The sequence below is a fragment of the Anopheles moucheti genome, chromosome 3, assembly GCF_943734755.1.
Source record: "Anopheles moucheti chromosome 3, idAnoMoucSN_F20_07, whole genome shotgun sequence".
NCBI classification, from domain to species: domain Eukaryota; kingdom Metazoa; phylum Arthropoda; class Insecta; order Diptera; family Culicidae; genus Anopheles; species Anopheles moucheti.
Window position 1 is genome coordinate 2,503,439 of NC_069141.1, and position 22,649 is coordinate 2,526,087.

General features: G+C 41.1%; 1 protein-coding gene across 1 annotated transcript in view; it reads left to right on the plus strand.

Moving 5' to 3' along the window:
* Positions 1 to 22,649, plus strand: part of LOC128301501 (mitogen-activated protein kinase ERK-A) — a 50,179-nt gene that overhangs the window by 18,486 nt on the left and 9,044 nt on the right. Inside the window, exons 3-4 of the mRNA XM_053038027.1 lie at positions 13,893 to 14,019; positions 21,347 to 21,457. Coding sequence (XP_052893987.1) covers positions 13,893 to 14,019; positions 21,347 to 21,457 — 238 coding nt within the window. The remainder of the gene's footprint in view (positions 1 to 13,892; positions 14,020 to 21,346; positions 21,458 to 22,649) is intronic.

The window sequence follows — 22,649 nt, forward strand, 5'->3', positions numbered from 1 at the left end:
CTTAATTGTGTTGCCATATACGCTGAAAATTTGCCTCTTTTAGCGTTTTCGGTGTTGACTGAGACCGAATCTGATGGTTGACAAGCAGCTAATATAATCTGCAAATATGGAATTAATTAGGAAGAGACATTTAAACCTCAAGAACGAACAACTGTGTATGTTTCTACATGTTTCTTTTATACATAATGTTGAAAATCCTCAAAGACGACTTCGACTTTATTTTCCCGTTGCTGGATAGTCAAGTTCTGCGTGCGAAAGATTGATCCGGATGGGATTTTGGACCGGTTCGCTTGTGTGAAGACCGGCGCCGCTACCAAATACACCATCACCGTTGAACCACATGATTGTTATCATGCACTAGCTTAAATATTTTCTTTCGTAGTAGCTTGTATTTCGCATGGTCACCGACAGGATACAGCAATATGTATGCTAATTCCTGCATCGTAAAAGAGATCGCACATAAATTAGACTCAGCATGCTTTTGTCCTGCAGGGCTTGCGGTTTTGACACCTTGCACATTCTTTTAGTAGTTGATAGAAAATAGAACACGACGATTTCTGCTACCTCCTCCGGATAATAGATTTGAATCTAGAGCATCCAAAACCTCAATGATGTTAGCCCAATTAGGTCACAAAAGGTGGAACAGTTATCGAACGGATACCTGGACAAACGTCCCAGAGCAGGAACAATAGTTCGAACTAAGAACCATTCATAGTGAGTTTTCAGTTCGTGTGGAGCAAGTTTGTTGTGCTTGACAGCGCCTGGTATTATGCTATCACTATTTTTACTATATTTAAATTTTAATATTACATATTTTATCACTTTCGACTAATCGTTATCAAAAGATCAGATAGAAGGATTTATCGCTAGGATCTTTCGGAATCCGCCTTTGTAACATGTGATTAGCGTTTTGTCTAGCGTATTGCATACCTTTAGGCGTGTCTAATCAATTATGGTTTAATAAGCTAAAAACTTTGCTTGGGATGGAAGTACACGTGTTAACATGGTTCCCTTTATGCATTTATGAAACAATTTGAAACATGTTTTCGAATTTCAAGCGCTAAATCCCCCGACGAAAGGATTAACTAAACAGTCCACCTTGGGGGAGCAGACGGCAGCGTTAAAAGCGCTGTGCGTTGTATCTTCCTCCGGAAAATAGGCTAATTGGGCACACAGTAGCTTTGCGAGCGTGCATACTCACTTTTCATACAAAGCTTGATTACCCTTTTCTTTACTGCTCGTTAGGATCGGATCGCTAATAAACGTGTGCGTGTGTGCAGCTGTTACCATACAAAGCTGAACAACATGTTATGGTATCGGATGGGTGTGTGAGGGATGGAGCAGGCAAAAAAAAAATCCACTGAAAAGCGAGAAATGAAAAGGTTCATAATCCTCTTACGTTGCATGGGGGTTCTGTCATCATTCCGGTATTTTTTTTATTGTGTTGTTGCCCATCCCCAATATCACAGGTGGTTCGTCTTTGGCAAAAGGAGATATTAAACTTTTCTATACCATTTCTGCTCGATATGCGAGGCGCAGGCATCATAAACGCACCTAACCGTTTATTTAAGTTTTCCTTTTTGAGGAGATAAAGTTGAGTCGAGTAAGATTTTTATCGATGTGCTGCTTTATCTCTTCGAGGGTGTGTCGATTGCTGAACGATTTGAATTCATACCAACGTAACATGTGTTGCAGCAGCACAGTGGTTCACTAAACGAACAGCTTTAAAAGTTGCTTCCATACCGGGCACCAGGCACACAGGTTATTGTTCGTGGGGCCCTCTCCACAGGTGAGGATGGTGAATTTTGCAGGCGACGACTAATCGAAGTTCGCTTTGCAAAATGGGCATGACGTAAGCGGTTGGGTTTCAATCGCCGGACGTAAGTGATCACGCTAGGCAATGGATTTTTTTCCACCCGACACACTTCGATAGAATGATAATAAGACATCCGATCATTCATAAATCCATCGTATCGTCCCTTCTTCCTTTTCGGCGTGTGGCAGATGATAGTAAGGGTTTCGGCATGGTCGGTGGTTCAAATCGTTGAAGAGTGGAAACAAAGTGGAAATCAGCAATATTCCGCCCACAATCCGTGCGGCTTTCGGTTAGTGAAGCAACAGACACAAGTCTTCCGTTGCCTCCATCTCTGTCTCTCTTGGGAAGCTTACGGTTTCCAGTGCTAGTTTGCTGGTTGAAATTTTATATTCATCACTCGTATCATACCAGCGCTGGTTTGCTGGTGCGGCAGGATTGCGTGTCAGCTCGAAACTAACGATCCACAACCAACGATGCGCGATGCAGTGCCCGCAACTAGGGAACCATCTAATGACGGGAGAATGCATCGCTCGCAAAGGATAGTTTAGCTGGTCTTTGTGTCCGTGCAGGCAATGCTTGTGCATCAGGTGAACGCAACTGTGGACGGGAATATTTTTAGCATGACAAATGAGGTACAAATAAGAGCGTAGGATAAACGGGAAGTTAAAGGTCGAAAGCGAAGCGGAACATTTTGCACCGATTCGCAAATCTGTACAAGAAGTCCACATGACACATAATATTATGAAGCCGCCTTGGTGCACTGTTTTTTGATTGCCAACTGGCTTATATTTCGAAATCATTATTTATACTGCAACAGGAGTTACTATTATGCAACCGGCCGGACGCACTCATGTTGGCTGTTTACAGTTGCGAAAAATGGTGATCTCGCCTCCGGTCTATTTCCGGCTTCAGTCGTATTAACATTCTGCACGTATCGCCAACATCGCCATTAGAATAAAGTAAATCTATTTCGAATTGTTACGAGAAAATATGTACGTGCTGTGGTGTCAAGACGTGTCCACCTGCAAACGTTCACCATTCAATTGCATTAAAACAAAACACCGCGATCTTCCTTCTCCGGCTTTGGTGGCCCCCCTTCCTACCCAGAAGTGTCGAGTTACACCATCTTTGCTGGGCTCATTACACTATTGCTGCTTCATATTTAATGAAGTTTTCCTTTTGTGCGCCTGCCACCATCACCATCAACATCATACCGGCTGGTCCGGCAGTGTTAAAAGGACGATGGGTACATCAAAGGTGGCTAAAGTGGGATCATTATCCAGCAACGGTCCATGAAAAAGCCACCAGCCAATGGTTGCAGCAAGGCTCCGAGTTGGTTAGGAGCATAGTTGCCGCACTTGGTTAGTTTTTTAAACAGGGAAGGTTTATGGTGGTTTATTTTAGTGTGTTTTGCTGCCATGAGCAAAACATGCACTTCGCCGAGTGCAAGATGTACCAAAGCAAACAATGTCATCTGGCGCCTGTCGAAAGTAAATTGATTTTTTTTTCTAATTGCAAATAACTTCCGTAGCTTGTAAATGAAGTGGTCCATCGATTCGATTACCTTTCTACGTGTGAGATAAAAAAAGCTTGTCAGTAGATGAAATTTTATCCATCCCTGATGTTCTTTCGCCATGTTCCCATATTTTTCATCTCGATTACATCCGCACACCAGATGTTTTTTTCTTTTGCTGCTGGTGTTGCCAGTAGATGCTGTGCATTATATAGTGCCAATCCCTTTGCAACGTCCATAAGCGATACCCGTCAGTGGTTGAGTGACCGTACGGGGAAGAAATTCGATTCCATTTTGTGCTAAAGGATCATATTGGTATTAGTGGGAACGATAAATTGTAATTCATTTAGCAGTTTACTGCTGTACGATGTCGAACGGTGCCCATAAACATTTACACGGGCTTCGATGAAAGCAAAAGCAACAGGTCAATCTGTCAATCCGATAGCAAATAACGTCAAGCGCGCTACCGTGGATCAAATGAAATCATTATATCAATACGGTTTTGGATTACAACGTTTTTATACAAAAAAGTAGTGTTTCTTGTCTAATGGCTAATCTTGTCTAAGAGACCATAAAATAAAGCGGATTGCATACTAGATGGCGGATATAAAGCTCCAAAGCAAGGCTAACTTGTTGATGAGTTTACAATGCGGGTTATATACTTTCAGGATGTTACAAGTTTTGGGACAGATCATATCATCTAAATCTGATTATTAAAATATTCCTTTTTTGTTGTTTTCTTTAAAAGATGTTTGTTAAGTCATTTTCATTAAAAATGTGTTAAAATGTGTTAAAAGCCTGGAACTGTCAAAACGCACACAAAAATATTGTATTTTGCAATAAATTCGTTCAAAGCTTGCGGCTTACTCAAAAACAATTTTTTTGTAATTCTTACGTCTTACGTCGTCTTGCTCACAAAAACTGGTGCATGAATTGGTTCGCAGGACTTTGGAAATATAGAATCCAATGTGATAAAAAAGTAAACCATAACAATTTTCCATCTTCGCCTTAATGGTATGCATCATTGGTAGACACAAAAAAATGAGACAGGTGTGCTTAGTGTGCATGCAGTCTATAACGAAATGAATCGAGCTGCAGCACTATGTTCTGCATGGTGGGTTTTATAGCCAATGTGATTTTGTTGAAACAGATTCAATTTGCTTTTGTTTTGATTGTACTATCATCAGCGATCGAGTGAAATTCTCGTGGTTTTTTTTTACATTTCAATGTACGTTCATCGTGGTAGAAATCGTAGAGCATGGCAAATTTCCCATAGACTTTCGCCATCCACAGTGAACCCCAAGTCGAAGTGGAAATCTGGAATATGCACCTCCAAGCACGTAGTCAGAAGCTTACCGTTTTTCGTTTTTCATTGTGTGCGTGTGTGTTGGTTTTGGAAAGAGATGACGCACACAATGCCTAGCAGATATTCTCTTCAAAATCCAGACCGTGCTTTTGAGATAGAACTCGGGAACCCGAATTTTGTGTGTGCAAAAACCTTCAACGAATAGCGAATTCGAGGATAAAGAAACCTTTGCCTGTGTGACCACGTTCCCCTATCGAATTGTTCGATCAGCAGTATAAAACAATCATAATCAGCAAAATTCATTGCTTAAGCGCTGAAAAATTCTTCCCCTAAATTATCGCAAAAATGAACTTTGTGCCGGTAAAAATAGGATGTCGGTAATAAGGTAAGCTTCAATGAGAAATGTGACTAAGGAGAAACTTTTCCACCGTATGTGTGTCCTCGGTTCCGGTTCCGTGCACTACGGTGCGCGCAAGGTATGCTTTCTGCCTTTACCGCCTATTGAATTGAAAAGCTGCAAGGCAAAATTTACGTCTTTTTTTACGCAAGCAACGAACGGCTCAAACACACGATGCCACAGCATTCACCTTTGCGAAGCAATTGTAAAAGCTATCCAAACACACCAGCGCCTTTGCTGGCGCAAGTGTAGGCAAACGACATCGTTTTACCCGCCACTTCAACCTGTGTCGAGTGCAAACAGCATCGCCTCGAATTTCTGGTACGCCACTTCACCTTGGGAAAAGCAAATGGTTCCGTCTTCCATTGGCGGCTCTCCCTTTAAACGTCCATTGGTGCGTTTCACAAAGCGGACAGGAAAATCTCCTGACAGAAAAGCGAGAAAACTGTCCTCGGAAAAGCGTTACCGGGGGAATGTGATGCAAAGCTACACCTAATTGCACGGCAAGGTAGCTCATAAGATATTAATTACAGTTGAATTGAGACTCACGTTTCAGAACATTCTGAGCTTTGATGGAGGATGTGGGTCTTGCTGAAGAATAATAAAGCCATGCTGTGTCCTTTTGCCTCTCTTTCAGTGCGACAGTTGATATTTGGTCTTTATTGTACATTTAATCGTCGATACGCAGTATACGTAACATCTATTTTTGTGTAGAACTGTGTTGCTTGGGTCCCGAGTACACACCGCCTGAATGTAGGCAATTAAAATATTCATGATTTTGCGTAATAGTAAGAATCATTTTGCATAATAGCAGAAGCAGGCAAAAAAACCTTTCACTGTTAAAATGTCATCTCCATACACCTTTTTATAGGTTGCTAATACAAAATTGTCAAAACAATGCAGATATTTGAGCGTTACTTGCCTCCTTGTAATCAATGTCATTAGCAGTCAAATGTCATGACATTGTTTTGAGCCTACATACAATTCCAATTACATTTTTTTATTAGCAATTTATTCAGTGTGAAACAAAATGTAGAAAAAGGCACATAAAATATTTTGCTATTAAAATAAAATACATTAACTGACACGAACCAATCCACTGGAGCAAAGTGCAATAAATATGCGACCAGACATAACGCATCGCGGGATGCATTTTATAGCTTTTGTTGCTGTTATTTTTTGTCCATCAAATTTATGTCATCCGCAACGTTGCTGGTGCCATACTACATCGGAAGCTGTCCAGAGAATAAAACACAAAAACCGATCAGTCTATGATCGATCCGGGGTAACATGATGCTTTTGCTGTGAACGGTAATAAAATTGTAAAATGAATTTCCACGTAGCGCAGTGGTGGCGCATCATAAATTGGCTCAAATGTATTGCAGCGCACGTTGCCTAGCAAAATCCACATCCCGCGGCATTTGTGAGGAAAAAATGTCGCTTTTTATGTCCGCGCTCATCGTGTACGTTTTAAACACAATGGAAGATTATTTTGCGCTGCAGCGTATTTCTTTAATTTCGTTTTGTTTATGCAAAGCGTCCAGAAAATTGTTTTTTTTTCATATCGCGTCCATGCCTCCTAATGCTAGTCAAATCACGGTGACAGATAAATAAAATTTAGAACAGTTAGGTTTTTTTGTGTTTCTTTACTGAGGCCGACTTATGTTGCCACGTATCCGGATATTCAGTCAGTTAGACGCAGATTGATGCTACATCAATAAGGGCCTGTGTGCCGTAAAGCTTATTTCAACATTTGCATATGCAAAATCCCCAACACAACCCACCCCGCCACAACATACAACGGGATAAAATGTTCTGCGGATGAAATTCAACCTTCATCACACATCGATTTTCAGTGAAATGATTTTTTTTCCAACACAACAAAGTATAGATTGCACATAGGCATTCAAAACGACAAATAATGAGCAGTGCCTCGCAGTAAAATGTGCTTCTAATTCATTACTGGTCCCTTTTCTGCGTTTGGGGTTGGGGCCAGGGTGGGTCCCCACTGGAATTGCCTCACTGTCGTAAGAAAATTAATGAAAAATTCATGCGTTTTTGGCGAAAGTTGGCCTCCCGAAAAACGCCGAACGCAGAAAAGATTTGGGCCTGCAAAGGGCAGTACTCGATGGTTTTGTTTTTCTTACCCCGGCGGTATTTATTTCGTCCTTTCGACGCTCGTTTTCGAACGAATCCTTTCAACGTGTCCTGGTGGATGTTGGACGGCTGTTTTCTTTTCCATTTGTTTGCCCGAAGAAGAAACTTTCATCAAGTTCCATCATTCATCCTAACGATGAATGCTTCGGGCTCTTGCGACCCAGTGTCAACTGGTGCGTGGCAAATGGTGGCGCAAAGTATGATCATTTATATAGCGTTGATAACAGATACTCGGTAAGCTTGTGCTATTTTAGGGGTATATATTATGTGTGCTCGTGTGAGCATCTTACACGTGAGGGTTTTCTTGCGAGGCACGTGTAATACATACGCGTAAAAATCCGGGCCCACAAAAATTCAAAGATTCGGGTTTTGGCAGTCAAGATAGGATCTTCGTAACGATAAATTTGAATTTTAAATCGTTTTTCACTGTTGTTCGGAATTTTCCCTGCAATTTCTGTGGTGCACGGATGGAAATATTTCTTTTACAATATAATTTCCAAACCCAAATACATTTGCCTGAGAGAGCACTCAAGTATTTTTAAATATTCATCCATTTGCATTTCCTCTGCCAACAGGAAATAAAGGATTGCAATGCTTCTGGGGACAATGTTACTTTATCATGCCATTATAAACAACAAAGGCATAATAGACGTAGTGGCAGAGGAAGTGCTTTTTATAGCAAATGATTAGCAAACAAACAGTGAGACTGTTCCTTACGACACAACATTGTGCTGTGCTGGTGGTGGGTGATTTAGTAGCCTCTTTACCCAGCATCGACAGCAAAGCTATCTCCGGTGATAAAACCATCATTACACTAAGGGACATGCTCCTGCTCACGATACTTGACATTGTTTTGCCATTTTCCCACGCAACAAGAACTTAAGGAGAGGATATTGTTGTTGTTTCGATTTAAGTTCTTTAGCGATAGAATAACCCATCCTCATAGCGCATTGTTGCTGTACGCAGTTACGCAGTGAAAGCAGCTAGAAAGGCAACTGTGCGCAATTGCCATTTTTTAGATTTTTTTTTGCCGAAGCGGTCGTGCTAACTAATTGCCACCCGTTGGTGGTCTTTCGCTACATTTTACAGCATGATTGTGCGAGATTGCATGGCAGAATGGCTTTTGTGCCACTTTCCTTGAGACGCGTTTATTTCCCCGTAGGATGAAATCTGTTAGTTAGCAGCTCATTTGAGCGTTATAATGCGACCCAAATGAGGATTTTTTTTGGGAAAGCTCAACAAAAATTGAGGCAGTATACAAAAACATTATCTGAATTTAAAATTAGTCATCATTTTCAATTGATTTATGTTCTCGTTTGAGAAGATTGACGTTGAGAGGCGTAGCTCCTCTTCGCGTACAAAACTTACGAATAAAGCATACATTTTACAGCAAATGGATTTGTGAAGTTTTGTTGCAACGTTGAGTCTATAAACTCCTAATATTGCTCAGTCTCAGTGATCATTGATAACGTGTATGAATAATACCGATGAGGACGTAATTGAACAATACTAATGAATTGTTATGTTAATTGCAATAATTAAATTTATAACACGGGGTAAAAATATAAATAAAAGAGCCTTTAAAAAAACATTGAATAATTCATCAACACACACGTCGTTACACACACGAAAATACGGTATTTATTTATGCTTACACCCACAGGCGTAGGGCAACTCTTTTCATTTTACCACCAACAGCACATTTGTTGAAAATCCACTTCTCTTATTTGATTTGCAGCATTGCCTTTTATTCCGTTTTCTCATTTGTACCTTTTCTAAAAATAAATGGTATAAAACACTTCTTCCCAAAGAGCAAAACACGTTCATTGAAAGCCGTCCTTCATTATGGGTTTCTGAAAAATTCCCGGTAGCAGGGAACCATTACCCATTTATCGTCTTCACCAACGAGACTAGAGAAGGGGTACTGTTTCCGTTTTACTGTTACTGTTAAAAGTACTGTTTCCGCTTCAGTCAGGAGGCACGGTGCCTCATCATTTCAGACCCTTGCCTTGCCGAGGGTTCACTCGTGTTCACATATTAGCTTTTAATTTGTTCCACTCTATAAAGTTCGATTACATCCGATTGCTGATTGGGCGACAGTGAAGCGCGACGACGACTTAGTACTGTCGACGAGGACTTAGTAGTCCTGGGTGCCTAGTTGACAAGGGTGCGATGACGATGATACCCACAGGAAAGGGAACACATAGGACGGTTGGGTAATTTTTCAAGATCGTCACACGCTTTGTTTGTTGTTCGGATGTGGTGTGGCGGGTAAAGCGAAGAAAATACGCACACCCCAGCAAACAAGAGGAAAGCTGTAGGTACTACATCTAGTATCTAGTACTGTTCCGTTCTGTAAAAAAATGCGATCGAATCTGTTCCGCATTCCTCCACCGGTACATTCTAGGGGGTTTCGCATGCAAAAAAGCTTTCAAAAAGATGGCTTTTGCGAAGGTTTATCAATCCCCGACGGTGGCTGCGCTGTGAAACAAAGCATAAGAGGTTAGTTAAATCGAATCATCTGTGCTGTGTGCGTTCGGGTGACAAAGTCCTTAAAGCGGCGATACTATCGCAATCCGTACCGGCGACGGCAGCAAAGTAGCTTCGGGGTTTGACTTTCCAATCTTTCACAAAGAGGGAAAACCCATTCGAATTCGGTACATTCGTTATCAGCTTTCCAGTTTTATCCCCATTTTTGCTGGTCCTATTCTCTGGTGAGGGATGAAGATGGTGACAGTGTGATGAAAATTCCTGATGAATTTCCCGAATATCTCATGCCGGCCCGTTTCGAAACGTGCTTCACGTTACTGCTGCAAACACTCATAAATAGCACAGGAGGGAATACTTGGGCCCGTGCAAACACACGGGCATAGCTTTAATATTTATCCACTCCGGGGCGTACAACAACCGAAACGAGAACGTGAAGGTTTTTCTTCTTCACATTCCTAGACACACCCTTTTTTTGGGGAAAAGTCGAGAGTGAAAGAGAGAAAAAGAGAGATTGGGAGGCAAACCAGTAAAAAGGCCAGTGTTATTCTTCACCGTCCAGCTATATCAGCCCCGCTGTGTAACGGAGAAGAAGTATCCTTGGAGCGGTCGTCGTGTAAAACAAACGCCGGTGCCGTGGTACCTTCGCGATCGAGCTTCTCGGAACCGTGCGAAAACGAGCTTGCTTTGTGAGTTTGGAGCCTTTGGGAAATGAAATGGTTCGCATAGCAACAAGTAACTTGGGAAGGTTGTTAAAATGCTCTCATTGCTTGTGTGCGCTTTCATTCATCTGCGAATGGCGCGGTTGATGTCGCTGTTGTTTTTGCCGCGCTTTAATCGATATATTTGGTGCCCTCGCCCAACCGAGTTCGTGGAAGCGGTCGAAAAGCAGCCATAGTTACAGTTGATGTCGATTTATGCTCCATGGAAGAACAAAACATCCCACTAATCGTGGTTTGTTAAACGATAATGCGAGCACATTATTATGTTTCTCCTTTTGCGAGCTTGAATGCGCAATGCGAAAGAATGAGAAAATGGTGGTTTGTTGTATTTTTTTTTATTGTTTTATACATCTCCTCTGTTGTCGGCATCAATCTTCTGCCTTGCGAGTTTTGAAATTGAATATGAAGTACTGCGTTACACTTTACTTGCAGGTGCGATGTTTTATGATGAAAATTTTCGGACGTTTTCTTGCCATCTGTCAATGCATAGCATGTTCTTTGTGATTTCCCCTGAGGAGACGGTACATGAATTGAAAACGATTCTCTGCCACAAAATGTATATTTTTTTGCTACAAATAAACAGAAAAAATACCTTTCCGGCCAAAGCACTCTTGTCAATGTTTCAAATTACACGTAACGGAAACGACCACCGCGTTTTTGTTTTTCGTCCATGTTATCTTTCATAGGGAGTAAATCAACATCGTTCAACAGTACTAAGACACTGCCGAAGCCGTGCAGCAACGCTACAGCGATGTTTCTTCTGCGAAACTCACCAAAGCGAACGCCTTTTTACTAATAACTCTCTGATCGTATACTGTGCTGTCACCAGGCGGGTAATTTCGGGAAACGGGTTCAATACTTCAAGTTCAATAGAGCGCACAACAGCCCATTCCGCATTGATGATAAGGGTTGTCGAACAAAAATTATGTTTCCATGTGTGCGAACTTTGTTCAACGGGAGTACTCCCCGTGACAGGGGCGTGAAATCATGTTTTAGGTATTTGAAAGTGTCACACACTGGGCGCCTCCATCACCTAATGGAAAATTGTGCCATTTTCCAATAATTTCCGTCAACATGATCGATGTTATATTCTTCTAATGTCATTGTTTTTTTCCACTTTAAATCATTAGCAAAATTTCGTTGCTAAAATGTAAGCAGTAAACCTCCCCCCCCCACCCCCCAACCCCCCCCCCCCCCCCCGCACCCTATTACAAATTCCAATCAATACAACTTTCTCAAATAGACTAAAAACCGAACTTGTAATTAAAATCCTTGTAAAATAGTTGCTGAAATTGTTTCCCGTATCGTCATCATTGCTCAGTTCATAAACCTATTGCGAAATCGACAGTGACGATCGATGGTGCCAGAAAATGGCCACGGAAAGTATCAACATCGTTCAAAATTTGAGATGCTGTGCTTTTGATGGGAAACGCGTATTCTCCGTATTTTCCAGCAGTAAATATTTGATCGAAATCGTTACCCTCCTTTGTATCCGTGCCGTTCCTTTTTGAGGGTGGCTAAAATTTACGTCCCTTCAATTTATAAAAGTTTTTAATACAGTAACTCATCTTCCGAGAAATACGCTGTGAAATATTGCGTGAAGAACCTTTTGTCCCTACTAGAGCGTTTGCTAGAAAGTGTTTGGCTTGGTGCTTTCCTTTATGTCACATCATTTTCTTTGGTTGGTGTGGTTTTATGGAAATAAAAATTTTATGGTAAAAGTGTAGATTAACAATTGACATAGGTTTATGGCCATCCGGTGGATACAAGTTCTTTTTTTTTTGTCGAAAATGGATCTGGATGGATAAATGGATATTTTATAAAACTGTCGTGTTGTTTGACAACAAAGCGGTCACACCCCCTTCTTTTCAATAGCGAATGTGTAACAAATATCGTTGGTGGTATGCTTTTTAATTTAATATTTGTTCACAAAAAGAACAAAGTCGATCTTTTCTTACGAAAGATTGCTCACTTCTTCTCGGTGGCCATCGTGGCATGATAAAACATCCCTCGAAAACACTCTTCATTGCACCACCCGGTAAAGAAAGAACTTCCAATCATGTCGTATGATTTATGGCAGCCAAATGGAAGAGAATAAAATGCCAATTCGAGTTCGGAAGGTGTAAGGAGCCTCTTTTCCGCACCATTGGCGCTGGGACGGTTCATTGACACGTGACATATTCGGAACGAAATACGTAGTACATGGGAACGAAATGGGAAGGACAGTAACCTATCTCCTTCCGTTTCCAATGCCATTCCTTCTATTAAGCTGCTATCCGCTGTGGGAATAGAACCATTTTTGAAAATACACTGATCAACCGAACGTTTCCCACCCAATCATGATCAGAGGGTCAGCCCTAAAAACAGGCGATAGTTTGTTGTGCAATGTTTTTCACATATGTAGCTTGAATACATTTCCTTAATTTGCTACATATTTCCCTTTTGATCTATTTCCGTACCGGGCGAACCTTCATCAACAGTGTTCCTTTTTTTTCCTTCGATACGATAGGGTCATGTTTGCATCAATTCGCGCTATTTGCTTAACGTGTCCCATGCCATTTTACAAAACTTTGCGCTTGATAAAATGAACAACCACCGTTTGAGGTATTTTCCCGCTTCTGTTCTTTGTTGATGTTTTTTTTTTTCATTTCCCCGGGGGACAGTGAAAATTCATCCAACCCTTCGGTAGATGCCATGTTGGTACGTACGACACAACCCGTACCGAAAGTTTCTGCTTATCATGTCTGTCAAGAGCAAAACTTTAGACGCATTAACCATTGAAGCCGCGCGCGCGTAGCAACAATCACTCAGGTGCAGAATAAATAGTCAACGATTTATCACCGTATTATGTTGGGAAAATCATTACCACGGTTAAAGCTAATGTTCTGAAAAATACCGTTCAAGAAATCAATATCCTGCTCGTTATATGCATCACTGTATATCGGATATTTCTGAGAGTTATATGCAGAAGCTTCTTAATATTATAATCTTTCTCAGGTTTATTTTAATTTTCGATTAAAGTTGGTTTCTTCTTTCGTTCGGTTTTATATTTTTATTGTAATTCCTAGCAACGTTAAGTCACCTAATGTTGGCAAAATGTACAACAGGTTGTGTACCAACCAATGACAATTTGTTTACTTTAGCATTTATTGGTTTTTGCAATTATGTGTACACTCCATCACGTCCAGCGTCGCACGATTCCAGAATAGTCCCATTTGCTCACCACAGCAAAACAAACGAGATCACTATTTGGCTTGCGTCCGTTCATGTTGTGCGTCTGTGTGTGTGTGTGTGCTTATTTTTTTATGTATGTATCCTCTAGGAAGGAAAGAAAAGTTTACTGCTTGTTTTGAACGTTTCCATCGCCGGGTGGACTTTTCTCTCGCCATTTGCCATTTTCTCCAGTCCGTTGCAGCTGAGCAGAAAGTGATTTTGCCGTTGCCTGCGCAGCACAATCATTTGCTCATTGTTTGTTTTACTTCTATCATTCACAGTTCTGCAGTGGACACCGTCACCAAGACCAAAGTTGCCATCAAAAAAATATCTCCCTTCGAGCATCAGACCTACTGTCAACGAACATTGCGGGAAATCAAAATTCTTACCAGATTCAAACATGAAAATGTAAGTACGAATGAATAATGTTTTATCGGTATACAAGATGAATTTGAATTTTTTCCGTGTACATGTTATAGCTAAATTATGTCCTACTGTATGAATATCATTTTGTCGTCATTATGGTATTTATGATTCTTTTGTGTTAGTTAAATTATTTTTTTTTTATTTTAACTGCTAAATTTACGATAATTGATGATAGTTTTGAAGCATCATCTGTATCGTAATTTATTTATTTTATAATTTTGACCAATTTCCTACTATTGTATTTCCTTGTCTTCTCCTCCTTTTACCTCTTATGATCTCGCTTCTCTCCTCTTATATTTGAGTTTTACCCTCCAATGAAAGCACCTTTTATGTGTTTATTTAAAATTTGTCATTCTTTCTTAATTTGTTCCTCGTACAATTAATACAGTTGAGCTTTTATTTTGTTTGTCTTGACTTTACCCGTAAAATATGTATTTATTTTACTGCTCAAATTCAACCGTCGACCAACCATGGTTGATTGTTTGAAGAAAAACTTGGGCCGAAAAGTTTTTCGGTTTTGTTTGCCGTTGTTTTTCCTACTTCACTGTTTCCATTTTTTTCTGCAATTGAAGGTGGAAATGACAAACACATGTCAGCGAAGATTCACGTTTCATGAACTTGTTCTGTTTTTGCTAAAATCGCTATAAATACACGCTTCAAATTTATAAACTTGGAAAACTCAATTGTTGTTTCAGATAATTTTTCATATCTAAAGGCAATTTCATAAATTGCATTTCAAACAGCGAGGATGATTACCCTTATGACATTCGCATAACCTACGGGTGGGTCCACAGACTTCCACAGGTTAAACTCATTGCTACACTAATTGAATGACGCAGAGAATACTCGATTTTCCATTTGCGATTCCGCACTTTGTCGGCCATTATGAATGCATACTGGGGGCAATTTGTTAAAAATGACACTGAAAAAGGAAAGCATTTCCACGATGCATTGTCCGAAGGAGGGAGCAAAACGGGGCGAGTAATGTATAAGAAGCAAAAGTCCATTAAAAAGCTTCTCCACCAAGAGATGTTTCGGAGTTCGTCTGTGCAACGATGGGTCTACACTAAACAAGATTTGAATCGTTTTCCATATTTTACGCTACCGGTTCTGAGGGGGCACATTTATCAATGTTATGAAAAAAAAGGTCATGTTCAGTTCATCTTGAATTTCATTCACCCGTACCTGCGATTACCACTCAGCCGGAAGCGAGAAATTGTTGATTTTAAACAAAGTTATCCCTTTTTTGGGCGACTAGCAACTATGTGTCAAAAATAAATTACTTGAAAAACTTAGTTCCCATTCCTAGTGCGGTAGCCATTTCCAAGAATTTGCCATAATTTCAAAATCCATCGCTTGTGAGCAACGGCATTGGGCCGTTCCTTGGACAGGAACATTTTCATTTATTCATTGAAAGTGGTTTACTTCAAACGATAGCGTGCATTACGTACCTGCCGCTGGTGCCAAAAACCTTCCCCGAATAGGAGCCTCTTGTTTATCTCTTTCTACTCATAAGGGTTGATGGATTACTATTTTCCAACCCCTGATTACCCGCTATCAACATTGAACAAGGCACTTTACCCAAAATGAAATCCATTTCGACGCATTTTGAGCTCTTAATTCATCACACTTCACATCGATGCGGTTGAAGTTTTTCCTCCGCACCCCGAGCTCTTGATTGTCTATCTCATCGCTCAATTTTCCTTGTTCCTTCATATCCACAGCCACTAACGAAACGGCTGGTGAAAAACGATTTTAGGTTTTACCCGCCCCAATAGCATGTACCCTGTTCCGTACAATCGTCGCACCCTGTGGTCATTAATCTGTCGTCTTTACCGTTTCTTCCCGGTGGACGATAAAAATTGATAATAAAGCATTTCCTGGAATCTTCATCTCCAAAAGCACATCGTGGGGGTTAGGAGGTAAGCGAAGAAGGCGAGCTGAACGGTGGATGTCCGAGGGTACATTACCGTTCCATTTTTCCGCTGTCATTTCCGAAAGTTGTCAATCATGCGTCGGGCTTTGGTTGGTTGGCTTCGAAACAAGGCTGTCCGGAGATAAATGAAGCCGTAATACGTCAAGCTTCGCCGTTTCGGTTTGTGTTTTCTTCGCGGGAACATGCTACCTCCTGGACGCGCTGTGCCCGCGAGCAAAGCAAACTGCCAGTAACTGTCAGTAACTGACCGAGTTGGGAAATGTATGCCTTGCTTACATTAAGCTACTATAGAAACGTTTGCTCGCAATACTTTTGTGGAAGAATTAATTCTGAAAAATTCGATCTAAATATTACACGAAAAAACAGTAAGTTGTGTGCAAATAACAATCATTAGGTGAATTTGTTCATAAGAAGGTGCTGTTATTTGTGTGATTGCTCACGATTCAGGGATGAATCAGATGTGATAGCTAATCTGCGATTTTGTGGCAACACAATCGGATCTCTTATCTTGCCATGTTTGTACCGCAATGATATCATTTATTTGTTGAGCTTTACCCAAGGTAAGATCGGTGAGCAATTCAATTGAAAACACTCCATTTGATGATGGTGTTGCTTGGTCTTATCAGCGGCAATAAAAGTGCGCTGTCAACCATAAAATCATCTGAGCTCTTGTGCAAACCAAACCAAACTGCTTCCATTGTTTAATCTGACTCATTAGAGCACATCATTAGTAGACGAAATGTGTAAATATTCACATGTTGCGCCATTATTGTGTACACTTAACACTTTAGACATCATTATACATCATGTTACAGTGTTGGCATGCAGTAGAAACTTGCTACTGGAACAAACATGCTCAGATTGCGAATTAACCAGTTAGAGATTAAACTGAGACTGAGAACAACATTAAAGCCTCTGTTCACAGTGGGTTACATTTCCATTCGTGATCGAAGCCAGTGGAGGATCAATCCCCTTGGAAGCCCAGGGCGGAATTTTTAAAGGGGGGCCTATAATTTTGCTACGGCATTATCGGTGTTAGGGAAGTGTACTTCAAACATGATTTGACAACACCAGCAAAGTCTCGGAAAGAAAGCTCTCTTGCGTACATCTCAGAGTTCTGTTGCGTAGCCCTGTAAACGGGCCTAATAAGCTAGTCTGTATATAAACGTTTGTATGCGCTAAGGAGAACCATAATGCCACTACTTGGATCACATTTTCCACGATTTACGTACATTTATGATTCCTGATTAGTTCCGCCTTCTACGATTTTTCGCCCAAGGTACAGTTTTCAATCGGTTTACTTTACGGTAACAATCAGAGAAACCTGTTTTGTTCATGTTGATGTTTTAGGCGATGAACAACACAATTGTTTTCAGATTTGCGAAACCAGGAAAGCATGTTTTCAAGAGGTGACACCTGCAGTGTGAAAGAAATTTGCCCATCACTATTGCATTGCATACTATCAAATCCGTGAGAGCGATCGCTAGTGTAAGGAAGATGGATGAAACGAAAAGCATCCTTAATCTCGCTCAAACTTCCCGTCGGTTGGTACGAAATTCCATACAAACCAGCTATTTTCAGATTGCCGATACCAGGAAAGCATCCACGGAAGAGGTAGCACCTCTACAGCAACTTTGGTCGAAAACCGCCGAAAAGTATGCAATTTTTAAACACTAACTTACCCGTTGTGTGAGAAAAATTTCTTCGAAAACTACCAGTTTTTGAATGTATAATACCAGGAGAGCATGCACGGAAGAGGTAGCTCCTGGTACTGCGCCGAAAGGTATGCAATGTTTAAACACCAACTTTGCAACCAACTTGCAATGCGCCGTAAGGTATGCAATGTTTATACACTGACTTTGCAATCAACTTGCAATGCGCCGTAAGGTATGCAATGTTTATACACTGACTTTGCAACCAACTTGCAATGCAAGTTTGGTGCATGCAAGAAACTTGCATGTACCAGCCGAGCAAGATGGCGCCCAACTTCGTACTTGCATGCAAGTTCTTGTATGCAATATTGCATGCAAGTTCTTGTATGCAATATTGCATGCAAACTTGCATGCAAGTTCTTGTATGCAATATCGCATGCAAACTTGCATGCAAGTTCTTGTATGCAATATTGCATGCAAACTTGCATGCAAGTTCTTGTATGCAATATTGCATGCAAGTTCTTGTATGCAATATTGCATGCAAGTTCTTGTATGCAAACTTGCATGCAAACTTGCATGCAAGTACGAAGTTGGGCGCCATCTTGCGCGCCATCTTGCTCGGCTGGTACATGCAAGTTTCTTGCATGCACCAAACTTGCATTGCAAGTTGGTTGCAAAGTTGGTGTATAAACATTGCATACCTTACGGCGCAGTACCAGGAGCTACCTCTTCTGTGGATGCTCTCCTGGTACTACACATTCGGAAACTGATAGTTTTCGAAGAAATTTTTCTCCACCAAGGGGAAAGTTAGTGTTTAAATATTGCATACCTTTCGGCGGTTTTCGACCAAAATTGCTAAGGTAAGATGGTAAGATGTTGCATGCTAGATGTTGCGCAACATATGTTGCACGACATATGTTGCAAGCCAGATGTTATGCAACATATGTTGCGCAACATGTGTTGTGCAACATATGTTGTGCAACATCCTGGTACTCGGCTGGTACCAGGTGTTACCTCTTGAAAAACATGCTCTCCTGGTATCGAAAATCTGAAAACAGCTGGTTTGTATGCAAAGTTAGTGTGTAAAGATTGCATACCTTTCGGCAATTTTTGAGCAAAATTGCTGTACTAGGAGCTACCTCTTCCGTGGATGCTCTCCTGGTATTTTACGTTGGAAAACTGGTAGTTTTAGAAGAAATTTTTCTCGACTAACGGGAAAATTAGTGTTCTTGGTCCTGGTGCAATTTCGTTTATACTTTTAAGTCACAAAGTCGATATTCTTCTTTGCATTTCATTTATCACATAGAAACAAATGTGTTATATAACCAAGGAAGATATATTTGATCAATTTTTTACCTTTTTAATTAAATTTTGTGCTATAAATTTACTCTGCTGTTAAATTTCCAAAAATCGCACAATCGGCACAATTTTTGGGGCCCCCTACTCCGCCTACCGTTTGATCCGCCGCTGATCGAAGCACTTTAATATTTGCAGATTAATGACTTACATGTAACGTTCGAATGTCGATGGGCTATTGTTGGCTCACGATCTCAGAAGATCACTATTGTTGGCTTAGGCTTCAAGGGTTACCTAGTGCGAATGACGCCAGACAACCATGTGCGTGAATTTGTTTTTAAAAAATTAACCCCTTACAAGGATGAATAAAGGGAAATATTTCACACCCCGCGATGAATTTATCACCAAAAAAAAACAATATTTTTGAATCATTGAAATAGACATTCGAAATTATTCATTTAGTTCACAGATTTATTCAGATTTGTAAATAAAAAGATCCTACCGAACCTAGTCAAACCCGTTTCCTATCTCCACTTTTTCCATAAAAATTGTTATAAAACAAACATTATTACAACGTTGAGGGACAACTTTACAGTGTTCGTACTATGACATGACTATATTATGGAAGCTTAAAAATCTGTTGTTATTCCAGCCACGTCCGTTCTTTGATCAAACACTATTTATTACTTCTTGTAAGTTGAAGCGCTTATTGACTGCTCTGTAACCAACAACCAACCTTGTTTCCTTTGGTACGATATCGCTTTCCCCGGACGTGTTATTTCCCAGCTTCAAGATTGCTGTACAACATACACGAGGGGTTAGGTGTGTTATCATGCTATCGTTCATGTATCGGCTTCACGATAAGTCATTTTAGTGGATTATTTTATTCTATCAGTCCGTCTTGATTTAGCCCCCGGGAGTACCCCGATGTGTTGTTGCTGCCAGTCGGATACGACTAGATTGGTTCGGTCGGGTAATGATGACCCACCGTTGGTGTGGCGTTGTCTATTTCCTGCTGACATGTTATCATCCTGCCCGTGCATCATAGCACAACACGAAGCTTCATCAGTTCGAACGCAATCGTGCGGCATTTAAGGCACAGCGCTCTCGGAGCGCTGTGTTGAAGGAAATAAATAGCTTTACATGCTGAGAAGACAGTAGCGACGTGTCCCCTTGCAAGGCACTTTGCTGTGGAACGGTATAAGCGCATGATGTCCGTGCATTAGGGACTTACCCTAGCGGTACACGCATTCACTTTCGGGAGCAAAACGGAATAACCGCAGATGGATGGTGAAGTTAAACTCGTCCCAGGAAAATGACTTGGTGTTAAAGAAACCGCCAGCCAGAAACGTCAGCGTGATATTGCTTCACAGTTTTGCCACCACTACTAGCTTCTGCTGCTTATGGTAGTGATGTTTATGAACTTCCATACGGAAAGGGGGTTAATTCTTGAAGTTCACCTTCCCACCCGTTGAAAACGGGATGAAATATGTGTTCAACAGTGGTGTGTTGTTTTTTATCCCCTCCTGGACGGACCAACCTGCTCATATCACAAGAAAAGGATACTATCAGGAACCGAAACATCCGCTCCTAGTAGTTGCAAAAGGTTGGGCAAGTTCACGACTCGACACCGCAGGTTGTTGTCGTTCAATCGCCTTACACCGTATATCCATAACGTGGCCACATCCTTCTGCAACACGGTTCACGGAAACATTCTGTAAGGTCCTGCATAACCTCGGTTACGAAAGTTTTCATACTCTCGTCCATTGCCCGTGGGGCAACCAGCACATCTTTTCTCGGTACGAAATTTCTATTCAAACCCGTGCAACTGAGGCCGGATGAATGCTGAAACCTGAGTCGACTTCACGGGGGAGAAATAACACGCAAGAGGGTGATGATGCAGAGGCGATACAGAAGATAACGTGCAGCTGATGAACCGATGAGATGGAAAGAAAGTGACCGGTCGGTATCGTGGTGTTGTTCCGGTGTGTGTGTGTGCGTGTTTGTCCGTTGGTGCTTAAAATAAGCATTCACAACAGGCTCTCAACCGACCGATGACTGGAAGCGAATCGAGCCCCGGTCTACCATGGCAGGCCTGTGGATTTGTTTATCTTTTAGCTCCGGAATAACACCATCCCTCCAGGGGGTGCGGCAGAGCGTGGAATTGTTTTTTTTAGTATGACTTGCGAATCCTTTGCAATCATATTGATACCGTGATGGATCTTTCCACCAGACCCCGAAGCGATGTTGCCGTGTTTTGCTATATTTGTTTTATGTTATTGCATTTTCTACAGTTAGATTTCGCTCAATCAATTACGTTTATTGAAGGCGGACGGGCGTCTCGATGGTTTTCCATTTTTAACCGTGCTTTCAGTATAATTCCAACGGATTCTAATCATAGCCTGTTCATTGCTCTTTCTTTCAGATCATAGACATAAGAGATATCCTCCGGGTGCCTAGTATAGACCAGATGAAAGATGTATATATTGTTCAGTGCTTAATGGAGACTGATCTATACAAACTACTAAAAACACAGGTAAGTAACTTTGGGAACATTTGCCGGGCGAGCCAAGCCTACTGCAAACATGCCCCGGCAAACGGGAGCCATTTGGAGTAAAATTTTGTACTCATGGGATGTAAATGGGTAAATGGTCAAATTCGGAACATCACGGATATTGTGAATGTCTTGGCCAGTCAAACTTAGAGAAATTGTGATTCGTGATAGGCTAAGGATCGAAAGAGCTGTTCTCTGGAATCATTAATATTCCTTTTCGGATAGAATGTTCAAAACGGAGCTCTAGCTGAATCGTTCATTTCATGTCGAAAATAACAAAACAACACATTTTGACAACATCTATATGACACCCGTAGAAGTATTCCACTGATAATTATTAATAAATTAAAACAAGTTTATGTAGTACAAAACTTATGCTCATTACGTTCACAACTCGTAATGGTTCAGTTCATGAATATAAACACTCGTGGTACTTTAATGAAGTTGCTAATTATGTCCGGTTTTGATTTACAGTTTCCCGGAACTTTTGACCCTCGTATGAAACAAGAATATAACCAAGAATGTGCCTGACAGTTTGTCCTTTGTGAAATGAAGCTTATGAAATTATGTTCTCGTCCTTATGCATGGGTAATAATCACCCCTGTTTGTTCATGCGTGCGTCACTGGCACACGGAAAGATTATTTCCCCATTGCTGTCAAATGCCAGCCTCGCCATGTATTGAACTGTAGAACTCAGCGGATGGGGAGTCCTGTGCTGTTTGTTCTTCAGCTAGCCGACATAAAGCTCGTCACATTCTAACGTATAGATATGCTGTCTGGTCCTGGTATTCGTAACGATCTCTCTACCTTCTGTTCTCGTCCCAGGACTCCCATAGCCAGTCGCTGGTCAAGTGTGTTACTAGTCAAAATTCCACGCTAAGTTTAGTGTTGAAATTCAATTAGGCGGAACTTTAGACTGCAGACTGAACTTGCTCGAGGCGAAACGAATGTCTTTAGTGAGTGCGATGGTGTCTCCGTGCCAGAAATTTGGTGTCCCTCGGTTTTGTCCAGGTACGCGCGATACAATTTCAGCGCGAATACATTTGCTTTGACACTCTGAATAAGCAAATTTATTTATTTTCCGGTCCTCCGCTCCTTCTGCCCCCGGTCTCCATACATCCTGTGTTGGGATGACCCAAAGCCGGACCCAAGACCCGTCTTAACAAATGCGAGA